The following is a 21,931-nucleotide window of genomic DNA, read 5'->3' as shown; positions in this document are numbered from 1 at the left end:
CTGTTGCCCATATCCTTAATCTAGTCCCAACTAAGAAGGTTGCCAAAACACCTCATGAGATGTGGACAGGGAAGGTTCCCTCGTTAGCACACATCAAGGTTTGGGGTTGCGAGGCTTTCGTGAGACGCGAGACTCACGACAAGCTCGAACCTCGTAGTGAGGGGTGTATTTTCATCGGCTACCCACAGAACTCCTTTGGATATCTCTTCTATACACCGAGTGACAATGTTGTCTTCGTTGCAAGGAGATGAGTCTTTCACGACAGAGAACTCATAGGCCAAGGAAACAGTGGGAGGCAAATTGACCTTGAAGAGCATCAAGAGTCAAGCGGTGAAGGAACCTCAAACACTAGCAATCAACCTGATGAGGAAACTCCTGTTGATCCAGTTGACGAGTCCGTACCTCTGAGGCGCTCCAACAGAGTTAGTGTTCCACCTGTGTTATATGGTTTCCATATAACATCTGAGGGTGATACATTTATTAGTGATAGCATACTGGTAAATTTGGATGAACCTAACAATTACAAGGAAGCCATGGCAGGCCCCGAGTCTGCAAAGTGGAAAGAGGCTATGGACAGCGAGATTCAGTCCATGTATGACAATCAAGTTTGGAACTTGGTTGACAATGTACCGGGTCGTAATACAGTCAGGTACAAATGGATCTTCAAGAAGAAGACCGACATGGATAGGAATGTACACACATATAAGGTGCGTCTGGTTGCGAATGGCTTTACTCAAACTCATGGAGTTGACTATGATGAGATCTCCTCACCAGTAGTGAAGATTAAATCTATAAGGGTTATGTTGGCCATAGCCGCATTTCATGACTATGAAATATGAAAAATGGATGTCAAAACCGCTTTCCTTAATGGGAAGTTGGCTGAAGATGTTTACATGAGTCAGCCAGAGGGTTTTGTCAATGCAAAGTACCCTAATAGAGTGTGTAAGCTTGAGAAATCCATTTTTGGATTGAAACAAGCATCTCGCAGATGGAATCTTTGTTTCGATGAGAAAGTCAAAGAGTTTGGATTTTCGAGAAGCGAGGATGAGTCCTGTGTGTGTCAAGGCTAGTGGGAGTATAATTAGCTTTCTGGTGTTGTATGCGGATGACGTACTACTCATAGGAAATGACATTCCAACCTTGCAGGAGGTTAAGTCCTGGCTTGGGAAGTGTTTCGATATGAAGGACCTTGGAGAAACTGCTTACATCCTAGGGATAAGGATATTGAGAGACAAGAGTAAAAGACTAATTAGACTTAGTCAAAGTACCTACTTGGACAAGGTGTTAAAACGACTCAGCATGGAGAATTCCAAGAAAGGTGACTTACCCATCCAAGGCAATACCAAACTGAGTAAGACTCAAAGCCCGAGTACAGAGGCTGAGATAGATGAGATGAGTCGAGTACCATATACTTCCGCAGTTGGCTCGATCATGTATGTTATGACTTGTACTCACCCCGATGTGGCCTTTGCTTTGAGCAGGGTCAACAAATATCAAGGGAATCCTGGTAAAGCTCACTGGACTGCGGTAAAGAACATTCTTAAGTACCTACGTAGGACTAAGGACTGGGTCCTTACTCTTGGTGGGAGTGATGACTTAAGAGTCACATGGTATAGTGACGCCAGCTTTCAGACCGACAGAGATAATTTCCGCTCTCAGTCGGGCTGGTTTTTTTACCCTAAATGGAGGAGCGATAACTTTGAAAAGTTCCAAACAGGAGACTGTAGCTGATTCAACGTGCGAATCAGAGTACATAGCAGCAAGCAAAGCGTCGAAGGAGGTGATATGGCTGAAGAACTTCATCGGAGACCTTGGAGTTGTACCAGCTATAAAGGATCCTATGGAGATTTTCTATGACAATGAGGGTGCGGTTGACTTAGCCAAGGAACCAAGGGATCATGGCAGATCCAGGCACATTGACAGGAAATATCACTTCATAAGACATCGGATGGAAGAAGGACTCCTCTTGGTAAAGTGGGTATCATCAGTTGAGAACCCAACAGATCCCCTCACGAAAGGACTGAGTAGGGTTAAGCATTTACAACATGCGAGGCGCATTGGGCTGAAGGATGATATTAGTTTTATGATTAGATAACTATTTTGAAACTTGTAATAGATAAAATGTAATTGACATTTGATGATTAAATAAAAGGTGTTTTTTATTTATAAGTAAGGTTACTGTCTTATGTCAATTGTTTACTATTGTTTCATTTGCATGTTTTGACTTCCAGAATAATTATATTATTCAAACTATCCACAGTTGATCATACTTTCGAAGTAGGTATTGAGGCAAGACTGTCATGAATTTGGCTTGTAGATTGTCTGAAGTGTATTAGACATAGCAAAATTTTCTACAACATTCATGAGTGCTCATAAGACCTGAGTATTGGATTAAACCCACGCTCACTTGAATTATTTCATGGAATTTATCATGAGTGATCGTGAGACGATAATATCATATAAGTCTTCAAACCTAGATATATGAGTTGTTGACTATGAGTTGGTTGTGCGTTGATAGTGTGAAAACGCATCAGTAACTTGATGTTATAAAACACACTGTTGTGTATGATTTGATGAATAGTTAGTACAAGCATATAATGTCTAAGTTTATCTGTTCCTTTTAATTCTTGGAGGATTAAAAGCGATATCTTGGGCCCCTCGATGATTTTGTTTTGACTTATGTGTCGGGCCCGGTCGAGACTAAATTGATGTGTTCAATTAAGTTCTCTGTCAAACAAATCGGAGATTGAGAAACAAACTGCTGGACAATAAGTATGACATTGATCCATGTATTTGTCCGGATGATATCTTGAAGAACAGAGGATTATATGATCCCTTATCTAAAGGACGCGTCACTGACTGGGTCAGAGTTCGACAACGGCTTTTAGGAGCTACGATTGCTAGTCGATGTTTTAAGTCGTACTTGCAGTTATAGTTATTAGACTTATCCAAGTGGGAGACTGTTGGATTAGGTGTCTAAGCCCATAACTATAATTGATATGTACTTGACCCGAGAGTAGCATGGTCCTTTTGGGTTGCTTTCACCAATGCAACTTGATAGGATGGACTTTTGAGAATAAGGTTATTTGTGATTTGTTAATATATTACAAGTATAATATATTAATATGAAATCATATTATTTAATTAGTATTGATCAATAATTAATTTGGAATTAATTTAGTGATCAAAAGAGACTAATTAAATATACGGGGACTGATTTGGTAAATCAATGATTCTTATAGTGTGGGTCAATGATCCATGGTTATTTGGGTGGGCTAAACCAACATGGATAGTCCATGGAGGTTAACCCATGAAGCCTAAGTAAGATGAAGAGTCATGGTGCATTAGGGCTTGCATGGATGTAACCCTAGCACTTGCCGCACTATAAATAGACACCCCAAGAGCCAAAATCGGTTACACCATCATTCTTAGAATTTGATATTGATTTTGAGCTAAGCAACTTATTCTCTCAAGCCTCCTTTTGCACTTGGTGTCCGTGACACATTAGAGGCATCACACTTGAGGTGCTAAAGCTTTTGAAGGCCAAGAACTACAAGTCCTATTAAGAGGTAAATTATCTAACTAGTTATTTTGTTCAAATGTATGCTAGTTAGGATAAATGCTTTGGAAAATCAAATTGCATGTATAATTAGAGAAAACATAGATCCAAAGCATCTAGGGTTGTATGTGCACCATAAGGTTGTTAGAGTGCTCAAAACCCATCAGTCTCGACTCCGAATCTCAGCTCTCTGGCCGACACCTATTCCCACCAAATGACCAATTTCCATCAAAATCCCAAAATACCCTCAAGGTGAAACTTGGTCAAAGTCAACTGGTCAAACCAACTAGGTCAACTAAGTCAACCCAGCCGAGTCAACCCAACCGAGTCAGCTCGACCGAGTCAACTCAGGGTGCGTACGCAGGGCGTACTCCGGAGGTACGCTGGGCGTACACGCAGCCTCACATGTTGACCACCGTTGGGGTGGTTGACCTCGTACGCAGGGCGTATTCCGAGTACGCGGGGCGTACCCTCGCAAGTCTAAAAATTCCATTAAGAGCTTAATGGCTTAAGCTCTTACGTCCAAACTTCAGATCCATGGCTAAAATACTCTTAGGAGTCATAAAGTCTCCAACTTTATGACCTAACATGCCCAATAAGTGCTTAACACAAGGTCTTATTCCATTAAGAGCTTCTAAATGATGCATGAACAAAACTAACCATTTGGAACCCATTTTTATGACTTAAGACCCCTCCTAGGGTCTGGAAGGACAACTCAAAGGTCAAGAACATGCCATATTCAAGATCTTACATTTTAGGACCAAAAAGCTCCATAAATACATCCAAAACTAGATCTATATGCTAGAGGAATAAAGTTGCAAGCTTTTTACCTTAGAATGGTTGCAAATAAAGTAGAAATCCCAGATCCAAGTGATCCACTCCTTCAAGATGAGCTCGACTTCCTTCCTTCTTCTTAGGCACCAAAAACACACTTCTAAGCTTGAAAAGGCTCCTCAAGGTGAAACTAGGGTTGCACAAATGTATGAGAGGGATGAAGGCAGTTATGGTGGGTGAAATGAGGCCATAAGAGTGCTTAAATACGAGTCACACCCTAAAAATTAGGGTTTCCTTATTTGGCAAGTACGCCCAGCGTAGTAGGGCACACCCTAGTATGCTTAGCGTACACCATGTACGCATGGCGTACTCCAAAGGCCATAATTACAACAATGCCATTAGGGCTCCTTTGCACATTTTCTTGAACTTAGGGACCACAATGCAACATAATAAAATTATAGGGTTGAAATTTGAAGTACCTTATCATCGGGATGTTACAAAAATGGGGAACCTGCTCTTACGTATTTTTTTTGGACTTACAACTAGTTCATCAAGAAGAATGAGGTGTGGGTTCTATCAATCTCTTTGAAGCTGAATTGAGAGACATACACATCAGAAAAGGGTGAGACTTAAGAGACACAACCCTAAGCCACTGATATCTTCACCCATGTACAGTTATACACTATCATCTTTACAAAACTATCTCGACAAGCTATTGCAACCTTACACCAATTTCGAATAGAATTAAAGAAGCTTTGGTACCTTGTTGCCCCATGTTAATACTCCCTAGGTATCATCGACAAATAATTTACCCACTTGAGAAAATGGATGTGGGCTATATATATATATATATATATATATATATATATATATATATATATATATATATATATATATATATATATATATATAGAGAGAGAGAGAGAGAGAGAGAGAGAAATATAGAGAGGAAAAATGGGGAACAAACCTAAGAACCAGAGCAAGAATCGAAGCTCTCATCATTTCTGATTTCACAGGAGAGCTACAGTGGGGGTAGCTACATACCGAATAGTGAGAGTGAGATGGATGTGGAGGTTAAGGGAGGAGCGTTCGCGGTGATGTGGCAATGGAGGAGAAAGAGAGGGTGACGATGGAAGTAGAGAAGGTGGTCGACGATTAACTTGGAGGTGGTGGCCGGTAACGGAGGGGACGACTAGTATGGCGGATGAACATCGACTAGAGAATTTCAAGTGCAGTGAATGAAGTGCATTCACGATGGATTAGATTTAGGGCTTTTCTCACTTATGATTTATAGAAATGAACCCTCAAGTATATATGTTTATCAACTTTGGTCTAATGGTAAAATGTCTTTTTACTACCGATTCAACAGAAGTTCTAACAAAGTTTGGCAAAAGTACCAATCGTGTTTGATTTTCATACCACAAGGACCATCTGTGTAATGTTTTCTAAAGATATTCTTAATTTGCTACTTTTTAAAAACCACATACACCATTTATGAAATTTTGTCTAAATTATTTATCTTTTAGCCTGTTTTTTATTACAAACTACAAAGTATATCCGTTAGAAGCCGAGTACCCTGTGTGTATGCTGGCTTGCATTTATAGCCACCGAACCTAGAAAATCTCCTTCAAAGACTTCCTGCCGCTACAACTCCTACTAATTCAGACACAGTAACACTCACACAGTCGCTTTCTCAACCTTCTCACAAGCATCACGCATCCGAAGCTTAAAAGCTTTCCCACTTTTTCTGAAAATGGAGGAAGGTCCACAAATTGTGACCAAAAGTGGAGAAGTTGTTGAGGTGATGGACGGTTCAGATATAATGGAGTTAGTTGAGAACGATAAGGTTTTTAGTAACTTCGTCGATCACAAGTTTCGTGACCTCGATCGCGATTGTGACGGACATCTCTCTGTTAAAGAACTTCAACCTGCCGTTGCAGACATCGGCGCCGCCCTCGGTTTGCCTCCTCAAGGAACTTCCGCCGATTCCGATCATATTTACGCTGAGGTAATCTGCTTCATTCTCTTTCTATTTCTATTTCTCCGATCCATAATCAATTAATCACACTTTCATTACTCAAGCTCTCTGTGTGAAATCGACATAGGTTTTTTTGTAGAAATTGCAGCGTTTCTTACGAATATATGCTACTTTTGGAGTTATAATCCTAATCTGTTGAACACAAAATTCGAATTCTATCTGTCGATTAAATAATTTCTTCTTTTGTGCTTGATACAAAACTGCAAAAGTATATATTTGAAGAATTATGGAAATTTTTTTGTATGCTTCAAATGAACTTGAGTGATCGGTGATTTCTGTTCTTAGTATTCCTATCTTCATCCAAAGTAATGGAATAGTTTTGTTAGTTTAACAAAGTTCACATTCAGATCTTCGAGTTATCGAGTTCTAAGATAAGAGAAATTATCTAAGTTGAAAAAAAAAAAAGTAAACTGTCACATCATAAATTTTGAGCTGTTGGAATCAAATGAATATGCATGATTAAGTTTCCATAAATATATGGACGGTGAACTACTCATTATTATTTCAAAACATAGTAATAAATTGCATTGATTAAATAAATAAATATATATAAAAGACCATGTGCAAAGTGCAAACGCACTTGCTCTTAAATTGAATTTTGGTAAAAAATAAAAATGATCGCATAAATGATAAATCACTTTCTCTGTTCAAATGCCCTGATGTTGTACATAATCTGAGGAAATATTAAGTCTACAAAATAAAAAGAAGTGACACACCAATCCATTCATATGGTACCCTAGGTTTCTACTTTCTACAAAGGGCAAAGACAAGAAATAACAATGTACTTTCATTTATTTGTTTATTATAGCATCTTTTATTTATTTTTTCTATTATAACATTATATTTTCAAACTTTTCTTATTAAATCATTGTATTTCAATTTTTTTTTATTAGGATACCATACTTTGAAAATTTCATCCAATTATACCAACTAAAGTTGCTTTGTATATTGATTATATTGCTATAGTTCGATAGCTTTTTAATGTACAATTTTTTAATAGGGAAAAAAAGTCAAAAGTTCAAATATCCAATTCAACCTATCCAAAAAAGACCCAACTGAGCTACAAAATCAAAATGTAACATGCTCAAAGAAACCCACTCTTGAGTATATAGAGGTTTAGCATCTGGGCAACTAACCATAATTTATTCCTTAACTATAAAGCCCATGGGCCTATTATATGAATTTATAAGCCCAATGATTTAGGAAAACTTAAACTAAAAGGCTTGTTTAGTAAATTGAACACTAGTTAGGATCATGTCTTTTGAGTTTAATGCCAAAATTGTCTTAATGGTTGTACTTCGGGTTTCTAAATACTACTAGAGTTTTCTTATTTAGATTTCTTTAGTAAAAACTTCATCATGTCTTCGTGAGTGGGTTTTATCTTTATCTTTTGTCCCAACATTATATTGTTGACTATGTACTTGAAACCCACACATTGACGGTGGTTAGTAATTAATGGGCGGTATGCACTTTGCATCTTTTTGGGCCCACCTATACAGTGGTTCGGATCCAAACCCATGTAGGGTTGGGTAATTGTTACCTAAACATGACAAAGAAAGTATAAGTATATTTTAAAATTATCATGTAGGGCCAGAGTTTGTTACAAATTACTAAATGGTCAAGCACTTTATACAATAAAGCATGCCTAAAAGTTAGGTGTTTCAAGACAAGTGAGGAATGTTTTGGGCCCACTAAAGATGTGATGTTATGTGTTTTAAAATGTAAAAGATAAAAAGAACAAGCAACTTTCTGTTATTGCTGACAAGATCCCACAATGGAAGACAGTAGAATGGTGTACAAGAAAAAAACAACAAAAAGCTACCTTTTTTTATTCATTTTTTTAGGTTAATTGACTGGTATATCAAACCATATCACTTTCACTAATTTAGATAAACCATTTTCTTTGTCAATTTGGTCATTAAACCTAGAAAATCTCAACGTACTTCAATTAATTTATGTGTTATAGCGTCCTCCTTTTTTTTTTTTTTTGATCTATTTAAATTACATGGTACTTCTAATTTTTTTTTCTTATTAAGGCATTGTAATTCGACAAATGTTATATAATAATATGAAGAAATCAAAGTAGGATGCTACAATAAACAAATCAATCGAAGTACTTTGCTATTTCTGGCATTTAACCTTTTAATGAAAACATTCTTTACAAGTATTAGTATTTAATACAGTAACCACATAAACAAATCTTGAACCTAATTTTCTCTAACTCTTATTTTTCCATTTGTCAGGTTCTTAGTGAATTCACTCATGGTAAAGATTCCAAAGTAAGCAAAACCGAATTCAAGAAAGTTCTTTCAGATTTTCTCATAGGAATGGCTGCAGGTTTAAAGAGAGACCCCATTGTTATTCTACGCATAGATGGGGAGGATCTACTTGAATTCATTGAAAGCCCGAGTTTTGAACCAGAAATGATGTCCATATTTTCAGAGATTGATATTCCAAATGGGTCTCTTACTGACTACATTAACAAGGCTTTTGAGAAACTTACTGTAGATAAAGGGATGCCTCCAGTTTTAGATTCATGGGTAATTCTTTTCTTTCATCAAAATTATTAATCTCTTTTATTATTGGTATATTTTCATGTTGTAATAGACACAAATGAAAGTATGTTGCTGTTTTTCGTAACCCTCTTTTTCTTAGGTTACAAGTAACATTATAACACCCGCACTACAGTCATGTGGTGTTTCTCAAGAGAAACCTGTTTCTCAAGACGTGTTTTTACCAGAGTTTAAGAAGGTTTCAGAGACTGTGGCTCAACGTCTCAAGGAGCATCCTGTTATTGTTGCTCACAGTGAGAACACTTTTGATGGAACCGGGGTTAGGAGACTGTTATCTAACAAGTTTGAACTCGAAAAGGTATAACAGGTTGTACTGTGTTTTTGTTTGGTGGGACTCAAACTACTGTTATTTAAACAAAATTACAACTTTCAGTAATATCATGACATGTTATGCGTAACATGACATGCCATGACATGTCTTGTCATGACATATCATGACAAGACATGACATGCCATGACTTCTCTTGTCATGATATGTCATGACAAGACACGACGTGTCTTGTCATGTCTAATAAATGCAACCTAAAGGTTGCAGTATTAGTTCCCTATTTCTAGCAATTATATGTTATTTAAAAGCCTCTTCTTACCACATAACTCTGTAATTTAGACTCTAGATACGACAGTGAAGACAATGCCAAAAGATCAAAATGGGAAAATCTCCAAGGACTGTGTACGCCTGGCACTTGATTTCTTGGCTTCTGCAGCTGGTTTGCCACCTTTGGGTGCTGTGTATCAGATAGATGAGGTTATAGCCGAATCATGCAAGATGTTAGACATGGATGATGGAAAGCTTGTGAAAGAAGAAGAGTTCAAAAAAATACTGACTGAACTACTTGGAAGCATTATGCTGCAATTAGAAGGAAACCCGATCTCAGTTTCCACAAACTCAGTGGTTCATGAACCTCTAGCTTCAGCTTCCACTCTCTTGCAACCTTTGTCTATGTAATGGTACAACTTACAATGCTTTATGTACTACTACTACTTTCATATGAACTTATAGAAATAACAAGTAAAAGTCAATGTACAATCATGAATGCCTCTGGTGCAATCTTGTTTAGCATTTGGTTGTACTGGGAGAGCCATGAGTAAGGTTTAATTAAGTGTATGGTTTTATGTGTAACTTGTAATGACCCTAACAGTCATGTAATTCAAAAAGGGATACGGACTTGTTCCATGTTCATGATGGTGCATCTTTTCTTAATAAATATATAGTCTCCATAAATTGTAGTCTGAATGATTTTTAACAAAAAAAAAAGCACTTGGGGAATGGAAACAGTAAATGAATGTACTTTTGTAAAAAGTTTGGATGCAATGGGAAGATTTGTGTGTGTGGATTATTTATTATTTTTTTTTTGGAAACCGAAAACATGCAATAAAAAAGATGACACACACAACTAGCAAGGAGCTAGATGAGAGCGCATCAAAGAGATTACAAAATACACGAGAGCGGGGAGCAGCTCCAATATACCCATTTACATGCACCGAACCCACCCCTAGCATCAAAGATGGTCGTTTTGGTGAGTTTATGCCTTCCAAATTGTTTTAGGTAGAAGGCTAATGCCTTATATATAGTTTTCTTCAACCTAGTTTGTGTAGCACATAAGAGTATACGATGCATCGTATTTTCCATCTATACGCGGTGTGTACTACGACTTTGATCCATATCACTCTTTGGTCATTATCTGCTCCATTTGGCTTTCTTTTTGCTCATCTATAGATTTATCTACAAAATATCAATTTGAAGCATTATAATTATTATTTATATTCAAATATATCAAAACATAGCTTATAATATTAATATATTACACGAAATATTTGTACAATTATAGCAATATCATTAGACAAAAGTTGATAATGTACTACAAGAATTGGTAGCGCATCCTCAAGTAAGAACCTAATGCTTCCCTATATGATGATAATGTATCTAGATATTATTATTTTTGTGTTGTGTGAAAGATATCATTGGTGATAAGGTATCTAGATATGTTATTATTTTTGTGTTGTGTGAAAGATATAATTGTTGATAAATAGTTGATGATTATTGCTAAATGATATAATAAGCTTTTGTAGCTACGCACCATAGCTAATTATTCTTGAATGATTTCTCTAACTGAAAACTATAGTTAACTATTGTTGTATGACATAGCAAGTCTGTATACCTGAAACCTAAAGTGGGATATTGCTGAATGACATGATAATATTTTGTAGTTGAAAACTATATCTGATTATTGTTGAAATTTTTATGTCCATTTCACTATTTGGTCTCATTTAACATATAATAATAGTAAAATACTACTATCTATATGAAAAATGGGATGAAACCCCTAGGAAAAACAATATAGTAACTATTTTATAATTGAAAACTATCGACGATTATTATTGAATGATACAATAAATCCTTTGTGACTGAAAAATAAATCTTTTGTAACCATTCACTATGACTAGCGTCTTCGGGTAACTAACCTAGTGCTATTTTTTATAACTTAACCGGTGAAAGCTAGAATTAGTTGTTTTTGAATGATATGTGAAGCTTTTGTAATTAAGAACCATTGTTGACAGGTGTTTTGAACAAAAATGGGAGCTTTTGTGGTCGTAACACCATAGTTAATTCACTACAAGAAAAAAGGGTAATAGCGGCAACAAAAGTTGCCGGTAAAGACTATCGCCGGTAAAGGTAATAGCGGCGACACGTCGCCGGTAAAAAGTCGCCGCTACCGCCCTGTCGCTATTGATCAAAATGTCGCCGGTAATAATCATTGTCGCCATTAATTCATTTGTCGCCGGTAATAACATTTTTCATTTTTTAAACTTTTTTTAATCAACGATTTTGGTGCAAAAATCCCGATACATAACGACATTAAATGCAGAAAAAAAAATTACATAGTATCGAATTAGGTACCAAATAGTGTAACGACATTATATATAATTAATTTCATACCATAATAAACAACCAAAGTTTTATAATTACAACAAGCTAGTAGCAAAATGTCACGACAAGTCTAACATACATGCCGGGTCGTTGAGCATTGTCCGAAGATTTTCCAACTACATAATAAATAACAACATATATAAACTTATAAGTTAAATTATCAAACCAAATCAACATGCATTTCTTTATGTCCAAGTATATTGCTATTTTTAAACTAGGGACAAAAAACCAAAGTAAATTGCTATTTCTTGCACTTAAAACATAAACACAATTAACAAATCAACATGCATTTATTGATGCCAAAGTACATTGCTATTTTTAAGCTAGGGACAAAAAACCAAAGTACATTGCTATTTCTTGCACTTTAAACATAAACACAATTACCAAATCAACATGTATTTATTGATCATTATATAGATATATGAGACTTTGAAATTAAATAATCTACTCTTTTTGTGCTAAAGAACCTTAAATACAAGAAATACCAAAGTACATTGCTATTTCTTGCACTTAAATACAAGAAATACCAAAAGTACATTGCTATTTCTTGCACTTGGGACAAAAACACAATTACCAAATCAACATGCATTTGTTGATGCCAATGTACATTGCTATTTTTAAAATAGGGACAAAAAACCAAAGTACATTGCTATTTCTTGCACTTGGGACAAAAACCAATTACCAAAGCTTTTAGCAAATAATCACCACAAACCAAAATTACAAAATCAATATGCATTTACTGAAATTAAATAATCTTGTTTTACATGTGATGGCTGTGTTGACTGTGGTGGTGGCTGCGATGGTTGTGCAATCGGCGGGATAGCAGAAGGTTTGTGGCTGATGCCTCTTATATGACCATGTCGTTCACCTAATACTCTCTCGAAAGTAGCTATTTCTTGAGCGATTGTTAACTCTCTTTCACATCATGGCCCTTGCGTTTGTTCTAAGAGCTCTTCCACTAACCGATTCAGTGTTTTCCAAAAGTGATTAACAATTAAGTGTAAACAAACACTTAATTATATGATATAATTATAAGTAAATACTTACGTATTGTTGTTCTTCCGTGACACTAACAAATACACCATTCCTATTGACGTGAACCTTGCCAAACGTTTCCACTCTCTTCAGGTTCTGTTTAACATTAAAAATTAGATTATATTAGAAAAAATAATTACAAATATCGTACGTTACCTTCTTATAGCAAGTACTGCTATACGAGCTCGACCCACCACGGTTCACGGTAGTTTACATTTCACAGACTTTTTTGTTCCTTTCTGAAGCAGCTATGTGTTCAGCCGTTTGAAAATACTCAATTGTTTTCCTCCAATTATCAACCTCCATATCATGTGGGGGGTTGGCTAATGCTCTCGGGATATCCGCATACCCTCCGACTTGCAAAAGCTATTCTTTTGCATCAACTTTACGGTTTCGATAATCTTTTAACAAAGCCGCTTCAAAACTCTCTAACAACATAGCAACGTCTGGATCCTGGGACATCCCATCCAAATCAAACTTTGTCTACAAAAACAAAAAACGTAACCCAAGTAAAAACCATTCATAATTAACCATATAAATTATTCTTATATAAATAATTTACCCATAAATGTTGTTTTACTGTATCCTTTATCGTGGGTGGAAACTTTTTTCCAAGTCCATTTATCGAAAGGGACCATCCGCCACATTATTTTCCCAACTTCGCGTGCAAACATGCCCTTCGGCTCTCCTACATGATCATATGTCATATCCCTATCATAGTCCATGTCAATCGGTTGGCCCTTATTCCATAAGAGCGCTCTTTCGAGCTTAAGGTTTTTCACTTTTCCTCGGACTCTCCTGTGTGGCACAACTACAAATATAATTAAAAATTATTAGAAACGGTATTTTATAATAACCGAATAAAAATAGTAAATAAAAATTCATAATAAGACTTACCATCCTACTCATGATGACCAACACCTCTACCGCCTGGGAAATGTAGGTCCTCAGCTCCATCACCCCCATGTCCACGGCGCAGAACAACAACCATGGTGTACAAAAACAAGAGCCATTTCGACATCATTTTCCTGCAAAACTATAAGATATATAGATGCAATTTCTATTACAAATACACAATACATAGAATCCTACTTTATTTGTTTTTTTTACAATCCTACTTTATTTTTTTTTATACAAAACATAGCATTCTCAATAATAGCATCCTACTTTATTTGTTTTTTTTTCAATAAAAGCATGTTACAATAATAACATTCTCAGTAATATCATTCTACAAAAAATACACATTATACACACATACAATCCACATTACATACAAATACACATATACTTTAAATATCATTATCAAAATAGCATCCTACTTTATTTGTTTTTTTTTTTTTTTCAATAATAGCATCTTACAATAATAACATTCTCAATAATAGCATCCTACAAAAAATACACATTATACACACATACAATCCACAATACATACAAGTACACATATACTTTAAATATCATTATCAAAATAAGATCCTATTTTATTTGTTCTTTTTCCACTATAGCATTCCAATATACACATTACATACAATCCACATTTCATACATACATACAATCCATATTTCATAGATAGAAATATAAAATATACACACATACATACAAATACACATATACACACATATACCTGAATAATATACACATACAATATTCCACATTCATTTTTTGCATGAATACAAATACACATTATATATACACTCACATACATATATCATGGAAATACACAAATATATACCAAATATACACACATATTGCTAATTTCACATAATAGACACAAATACACACATTTCTCAAATAATCTTGAGATTAAGGGAGAAATGAACCTGTGGTGGCCGGAAAATCAACAAGATGCTGCAGTGGTGGGGGTAATCGATCCAGTGACAACAACAACTTAAAAAAACTAAAATCGATGTTATTTTTTTATTTTTTTATTTTTATTTTTTTATTTATTTATTTTTTTTTTGCAATTAACTCAACTCTAAGGTGGACATCGATATTACTAGAGAAAGAGAAAGAGAAATTAGGAAGGAATTGTACCTTAGTTGCCGGAGAAGGTACTTCGTCAGTGATGGAAAGGCGTCAGCGGTAAATGGAGATGGAACCGGTGGAAATCCAAAGTCGAACCGGTGATGAAAAGGCATCGCAGATTACCAGTATCAGAAGAGGGAAGATGGAATTGATCGAGAGAGAATGGAAGCAGAAAAGGGAAGAAAGAAAGCTACAAAGGAGTATATATGCGATGACTTTTACCGACGACACGAAAGAAATAGCGGCGACTATTGGTTATTAGCGGCGACGCCTTGAAGGGAACTTTTTCGCGGTCCTTATTTTGGAGCATTAGCGGCGACAAGTGTCGCCACAATTAATGTCGCCGGTACTGATACTTAACGACATGCGTTTTTGGTCGTTGGATGTAAGGACCGATCAACGGTTATGGTTACGAGATGAAAAGTCACACGGATCACTACCAAATACTTTTGGCGGCGACGGTATTACCGGCGACAACCACTATTACTGGCGACATAAACTCATGTCGCCGGTAATAGTGGTTGTCGCCGCTAATAACGTCGTCGCTATTAATCGTTTTTCTTGTAGCGTAAATTTTGTTAAATCATTATGGTATGCTTTATGGTTGTATACATTCGTTTAATGTTGTTAAATCATTATGGTCCCTTTATGGTGGTAATACCATAGTTGAATGTTGTTGAATTATTATGGAAGCCTTTCTGGCGGTACTACCATAATTAATTATTGTGGTGGTAAGCCCTCTTGGAAAGAATCATCATTGTGATGAATCTTAATGCCAAGATAGACTATTGATAACCATAAAGTAGAAGTGTTGAATGATATAATGATGAAAACTATAGAGGATAGTTGTTGAATGATAATTTTTAGAAATCGTAACTAATAGTTGTCGGATAATAATTGTTGAAAGTTGTAGCTCATAAGCCGGTGATAATTATCAAAGAAACCCAAGTTGATGGTTGTTGAATATATCATAGTTGGTAATGGTTGAGTAATAAGGATAAGTCTTAATGAATTAGAACTATGTAGACTATATGAGTTGGAAAAATTTTAGAGGATGGGAGTTCTTAAAAGGCTTCATGTGATTTTATACATATTGTAGTCGATTTAATCTTAAAGGTTATTATTTTTGTTATGATATATGTATGATGAGTATGTCACTCGCTAAACTTCCATATCTTATCTTTTATCTGTTGTTGTGCCTAAGGGCGGATCTACTAAGGATCCTTGGGTATCCCGTGCTACCCCTCAATTTTTAGGTGTAATGTTATTTTTTTGAGAAATTTTTCGGTGTAGTGTAATTTTTCCGATCTGTTAACCCTAAATTTTACGTGTGCTACCCCTGACATCATTTTGTTCTGGGTTCACCAATATGTGCCTTACATGATTAGAGAAACCCAACAACGGTGTAAAGTTAGAAGTTTAGAGATAAAAGAACTATTAGATTGATGATAATGACTCGGGTCTTCATATAATTTTCTCATATATGATTCATTTGATAACTATTTCTATACTAGAAGTTAATATAAGTGTACATCGAGACGTTTTGTAAATTAAAAATTAATTTTTTTGGTGTATTTTGTATTAATTTGTTGGGTGCTATATGTTATGAATTATTATTTAGTGAATATCTATTGGATTCCCCTTATTCCCCCATCACTCTCCATAATTAGTGAGCATCATAACAAACATTATTATGAGTTTTATGAGTGTAGTTATGCACCACTATAATGAGTATTCATAACATACCTCACATTTCATCTTCTTTGTCTAGTATAAATAGTGAGTATTATGTATTGTAAAGTTTTGGTTGTTTTTGTCACAGGTGATGGAATAAAGTTCATTACAATCTTATTTTCTATTTTTTTTAACTTAGCTTCATATTTTATAACATGTTATCAGCACGATGCTCTACCATAGAGCTGTAACTCCTTATTGCTCTTTTCATTTTCAAGTATGTATTTTTTTTATAAGTTCACATGTACAATGATTACAACTTATTTTATGGACTTTCTTAACTAATAATTCTTTAACATATAAGTCTTTATTTTCATTAGTATTATCACTATGGAAAACCATGCTAGAGATAACGTTTTCTACTTTCCATGCCACTAACATGCTCCAGCAACAACAATATTGTGAGAAAGTTTTTTTTTTCAATATAAATTAGTCTCATGTCTTCTTGTGGCTGAACAAAACAATGAACTATTGATTAAAAATCACAAATCACTCTCGAACGGTTCTAGTCCATTCCCTAAAGTGAATGTAACATCATATAGTCATAATAGCAATGGGTCTAACCGAGGTCGTGGAAGTCGCCATAATTATCATAATAACAGTAACAAGATTGCAAATAACCACTAGAAGTTGGAAAATAACAAAAACCCACATCCTAATGATAAAAGTGGTCAAGGAAAAAAATGTTGAAAATATTTGTCACCGATGTGGAATGACTGGTTATTGGTCTCGTACATGCCGCTCTCTGTCACACCCCAAAACCAGAACGGCAGAAACGTTCTGGGGTGGAGGACATCATGTACAGTATCACAACAAAGCATAATAGTAAACAAGCCACAACATCATTGCATTAATAGGATAATTTTAATACAAGCGTGTTCTGTATAGTATGTAAGACACAAAAAATGAATAATCAAAATAAAAGATGGGTCTTGCATGTGCTCCATCTTCTCAAAAAGCTTCATCGGTACCTGACTGCTGATGACCTGAGAATACAAGTTATTACGAAAAGAGTTTATCAGCATAACGCTGGTGAGCTCATAAGTATATAGTGTCATTGCCTGTATGAAAATGTTTGTATCAACGTAGTATAAATGTTCATAGCTGTTTGTAAAGGTTTGTAATTAGTTGAATCCCCTAGAAAATCCTATATTTTCTACTGAAATGTAGTCTTCTACCAAGACCTGATTGTTTGTATGTTTGTTCTTTTGCAAATGTAAGTGTTTTCCCAATAAAACTATCATTATGAGAATTATAGTTTAGGACCTCACCGATGCGAGTGAATACAGAGTAGACGTGTTAAGGGAAAATAATGTTTTACCCTAGCAGTATCACTGCCGGCTAAATGTGATGAAAATGTAGGCTCCAGGTAGTATTAAATGTACAATACACCTCGGGGAGTCCGTTTGCCTTTAATTCTTAGTTAGTTAATTAAAGGTTTGAATGTGAAATCGTATGTAACCATGCTGATCGACGGCTGAATAACTGATGACCCTCCGGTGTCATATGTAGTGATGTAACATTCTGTCACCCCTTGGCCTTTTCGGCTGGGACTGTAGCTAGCAGTCGGGGTGTAGGAGTGTCTGTCCCGTATAGATCTATACACACAATGCCCGCTCTCCCTCCAGGAGACTCTGGTTACAAGGTGATACCATAATGAAGTGTCGTATCGAGAAGTAGTATGTCACATTCTATTTATAGTGTTCAAATGTTTGTGTAGTAAACCGTAGTGTAGTGATGCTTTCTCTGTACTAGTATATAGTATATTCCCTTGTATAGTGTATAGTATGTTCTCTTGTATAGTGTATAGTATGTTCTATTGTATAGTGTATAGTGTGTATTGACTCATAGCTGTACTGACTCTTGTATGTGTCGTAATAGTAGTAGTGAGTAGTAGTCCCTTAACTATACCTATTATAGTTAAATAGAAATGTTGTTTGTATGCCTTTGTTACACAAAGGTACTGAACTGTAGTAAAAGCTATTATATCCACACATGTATATACGATATATAACTAATATTTCAACGACTTTCGGACAAATAACAGGGTACGCTAAGTCCACAACCAAACAAGGAACATGAAATAAGGTGAGCCATCAGTCCTAAATCCCTCAAATCTTACTTACATAAATATACCTGTATAGATATGAGTTTGACAGTAATGTAAGTTTTAAAAGAGTTCGAAAACAGTTTTAGCATTTAAAAGAGTTTAATAAAAGGTTTTGCAGTGTTTGAAATCCGTAAGTTTGATATCAACTTGAAAGTAATAGTAAATCGTTCTGTTTATTCTAGTCACTAATCACATGTGATTTAACATGATAGCTAGAATATTTCAACTTGTATTCCCCCCCAGAAAAGCATTTTAAAATCGTTTCAAAGGTTGATTAGGGGCATGAACTCACCTGCAGTGAGTAACTCGAATGAAAGGTCGATATAGGATTGCCGGGTGTCAATTGGAGTCTTGAGCACAAACGAATCCTATTTTACATGTAATAACACGTATATGAATACACTTAGGGTATATAACCACTAATAGGCACATGGACACGCCTTAGGGACATGGAAACACTTAGAATTAAGTGTTACAAACACCTTTGGAAGTCCCTAAATGAGTGTAGGGTCTTAGATTTGAGTGTAAGGCCACCAAACTCGACTTTTATGTGTGTGCGGCCAGGTGTACGGCCAGAGTTGCGGCCAGGCCTGTTTGCGGCCGTACACTCCCATAGAAATGTGTCCAAATCGATTTTCCAAGGCTTTGTGATGATCCTAAGAAGGTGTTTTGGTCATTGCTTAGCCGGATTGGGAGTTTGTTGCTATTTTGGACCCTTAAAAGGGTGTGTGCGGTTACACTTGGTGTGTGCGGCCAAGTGTGTGCGGCCATGATGTGTGCGGTCGCACACTCCTAGCAAAAATGGTCCAAAACGAGATTCCATGGTCATATCTTGCATCCCCTAAGTGTCTTTGATCATGTGCTAGAATACTACATGAGTTTAAGGCCTTAAAGCACCAAAATAAGGGGTGTACGGCCACATGAAGGTGTGCGGCCGCACACTCCTTTCAGATCGAGTTCTAGGCTTTTAACAAGGCTCAAACATAGCTAAACACATGCAGGAGTAGGGTACTTACAATGTATAAGCGTATGGGGGTGTTTGGAGCTCAAGAAATTAGTAGGTGTTTCTTGGTGTTCTTGAAGAACACTTGAAGATTCACTAAAATGGAGTGATTTCAAGGATGAAATCAGTGATTTAAGCTAGATGGAGTAAGAAATAAACGAATCAAAGGGGTAAAAACACTTACCACTCGAAGATCTAGCTGAAAATCGGGAGCCACTTGAGAGAAAAACGAGTTCTTGACTAGGAGGGTGAAAAAGGGTGGAATGAAGGCCAAGACTCTCTCTTATAGGCATGAGAGTGCTACCAGAGGAGTGTGTGCTGCCGGAGGAGGGGTGTGCGGCCGCACACCCAAGTGTACGGCCGTAAACTACTTATGTTGGAGCGTTTGGCCAATTTTTGTGTCGGGTGAGCTTATGGGATTCCAATCCAAACTTCTAACTAGCATCTACTAGGTTTAGAACACCCAAATGACTCAAAATAAAGCTAGAAAGTAGTAAAAACGAGTCTAACTTCAATTGATTTGAATATTAGCACAAGGTGAAAGCTTCAGGTTGTCACACTCTCAAAAACATTTTGTTGATCTTTATTAAGCTTCTATAGAATCTAAAGAAAAATAAAATATCGAAACAAACTTTATTCAAAATGATTTTCACGAAGATCAACCAGAAATGACACATTTTGATGTTGTCGATTTTCTTGTCTACCCAAAAGGGATAATTGGTGTTATGTATAGTGATGGAAGAATAATATGCAGTTTTGTTTCATGTCATTTATATGTTTTTATGTCATATTCGTTTCATGAGTAATGATGTCGTCACAATCTTCTCAAAGTAATAAAATATGACTTTATTTCTCTAAGTCAAATGTTTATTATGTTTTATTAAGTCAAATGTTTATTATGTTTTATTAAAATATGACTTTATTTCTCTAAGTCAAATGTTTATTATGTTTTATTAATTTATACGTCTTCCTCATTATTCGCAAAAGAAATGAGGAAGATATATGTCTTGCAGATAGTGCAACAACACATAACATTTTTAATAATGAAAAATATTCTTGCTTACTTAGCAATTGAAGAATCAAATGTTAATATAATATCGGGTAGTGCAAAAATAATTGAAGGCTCTGGAAGAGCGAATATAGTATTACCACAAGGGACAATAATTGCAATTGGTGATGCATTATTTTCATCCAAATCACTAAGAAATTTATTAAGTTTTAAGGATATTCGGTCTAACGGATATTATGTTGAAATAAATAATGACAATAATAAAGAGTATCTCAATATTACAAAAATGATATTGGGTAAGAAAAGTCTTTTGGAAAAATTACCCCTATTGTCCTCCGGATGATATTATACAAATATTAGAATGAATGAATCTCATGTTATTGAACATAAAAAGTATGATAACACCTTTAAAGTTTGGCATGATCAGTTCGGTCATCCCGGAGCAATTATGATGTGTAGAATAATTGAAACTTCAAATGGTAATTCCTTGAAAAACCAGAAGATTTTTCAAGTTAATGAATTGTCTTGTGTTGTATGCTCTCAAGAAAAATTAATTTCCCATCCATCATTGAACAAAGTAGTATATGAAATTCCTAGTTACTTAGAAATAAATCAAGGGGATATATGTGGACCAATTCATCCACCATGTGGACCATTTATATATTTTATGGTTTTAATTGAAGCATCCACTAGATGATCACACATGTGCTTATTGTCTAGTCGTAGTCTTGCTTTCGCAAGATTACCTGCACAAATAATCCGCCTAAGGGAACATTTTCCAGATTACCCATTTAAGAAAATCCGACTTGACAATGCTGGAGAATTTACATAACAATCTGTTAACGACTATTGCATGTCGATTGGGATAACTTTTGAGCATCCTATTGTATAGGTTCATACGCAAAAATGGTCTATCTGATTCGCTAGCCAAACACCTTCAACTAATTACAAGACCATTACTAATGCATTCTAGCTTCCTACATCGACATAGGGGCATGTAATTTTACATGCAACATCACTTATACGCATCATCCCAATAAGCTATCATAAGTTCTCCCTAATTCAACTAGTTTGTGGTCAGGAACCAAATATTTCCCAAAACCCTCATTTGACACCACAAGGCCCAATAAGGCCCAAATATCCAA

At 35.7% G+C, this 21,931-nt stretch overlaps 1 protein-coding gene across 1 annotated transcript; it reads left to right on the top strand.

The window, feature by feature from the left end:
• Positions 1-5,949: 5,949 nt before the first annotated feature.
• LOC145132248 (Calcium-binding EF-hand family protein) lies at positions 5,950-10,124 on the top strand. Its single transcript, XM_079066964.1, has 4 exons — positions 5,950-6,341; positions 8,615-8,911; positions 9,027-9,242; positions 9,552-10,124. The coding sequence occupies exons 1-4, from the start codon at positions 6,087-6,089 to the stop codon at positions 9,888-9,890; spliced, it is 1,107 nt and encodes a 368-aa protein (XP_078923090.1). The 5' UTR covers positions 5,950-6,086; the 3' UTR covers positions 9,891-10,124.
• The last annotated feature ends 11,807 nt before the right edge of the window (positions 10,125-21,931 follow it).

Source organism: Lactuca virosa, chromosome 8 (assembly GCF_052849685.1).
Source record: "Lactuca virosa cultivar CGN04683 chromosome 8, Lactuca_virosa_CGN04683_v6, whole genome shotgun sequence".
Lineage (NCBI taxonomy): Eukaryota > Viridiplantae > Streptophyta > Magnoliopsida > Asterales > Asteraceae > Lactuca > Lactuca virosa.
Note: the sequence above shows the minus strand (reverse complement) of the source record. Positions and strands in the feature narration are given on the sequence as shown.

Coding starts and splice junctions, on each gene's coding strand:
- LOC145132248 (XM_079066964.1), top strand. CDS start 6,087: ATGGAGGAAGGTCCACAAATTGTGACCAAAAGTGGAGAAGTTGTTGAG. Junction 6,342..8,614: donor CCGATCATATTTACGCTGAG/GTAATCTGCTTC, acceptor TCCATTTGTCAG/GTTCTTAGTGAATTCACTCA. Junction 8,912..9,026: donor CTCCAGTTTTAGATTCATGG/GTAATTCTTTTC, acceptor TCTTTTTCTTAG/GTTACAAGTAACATTATAAC.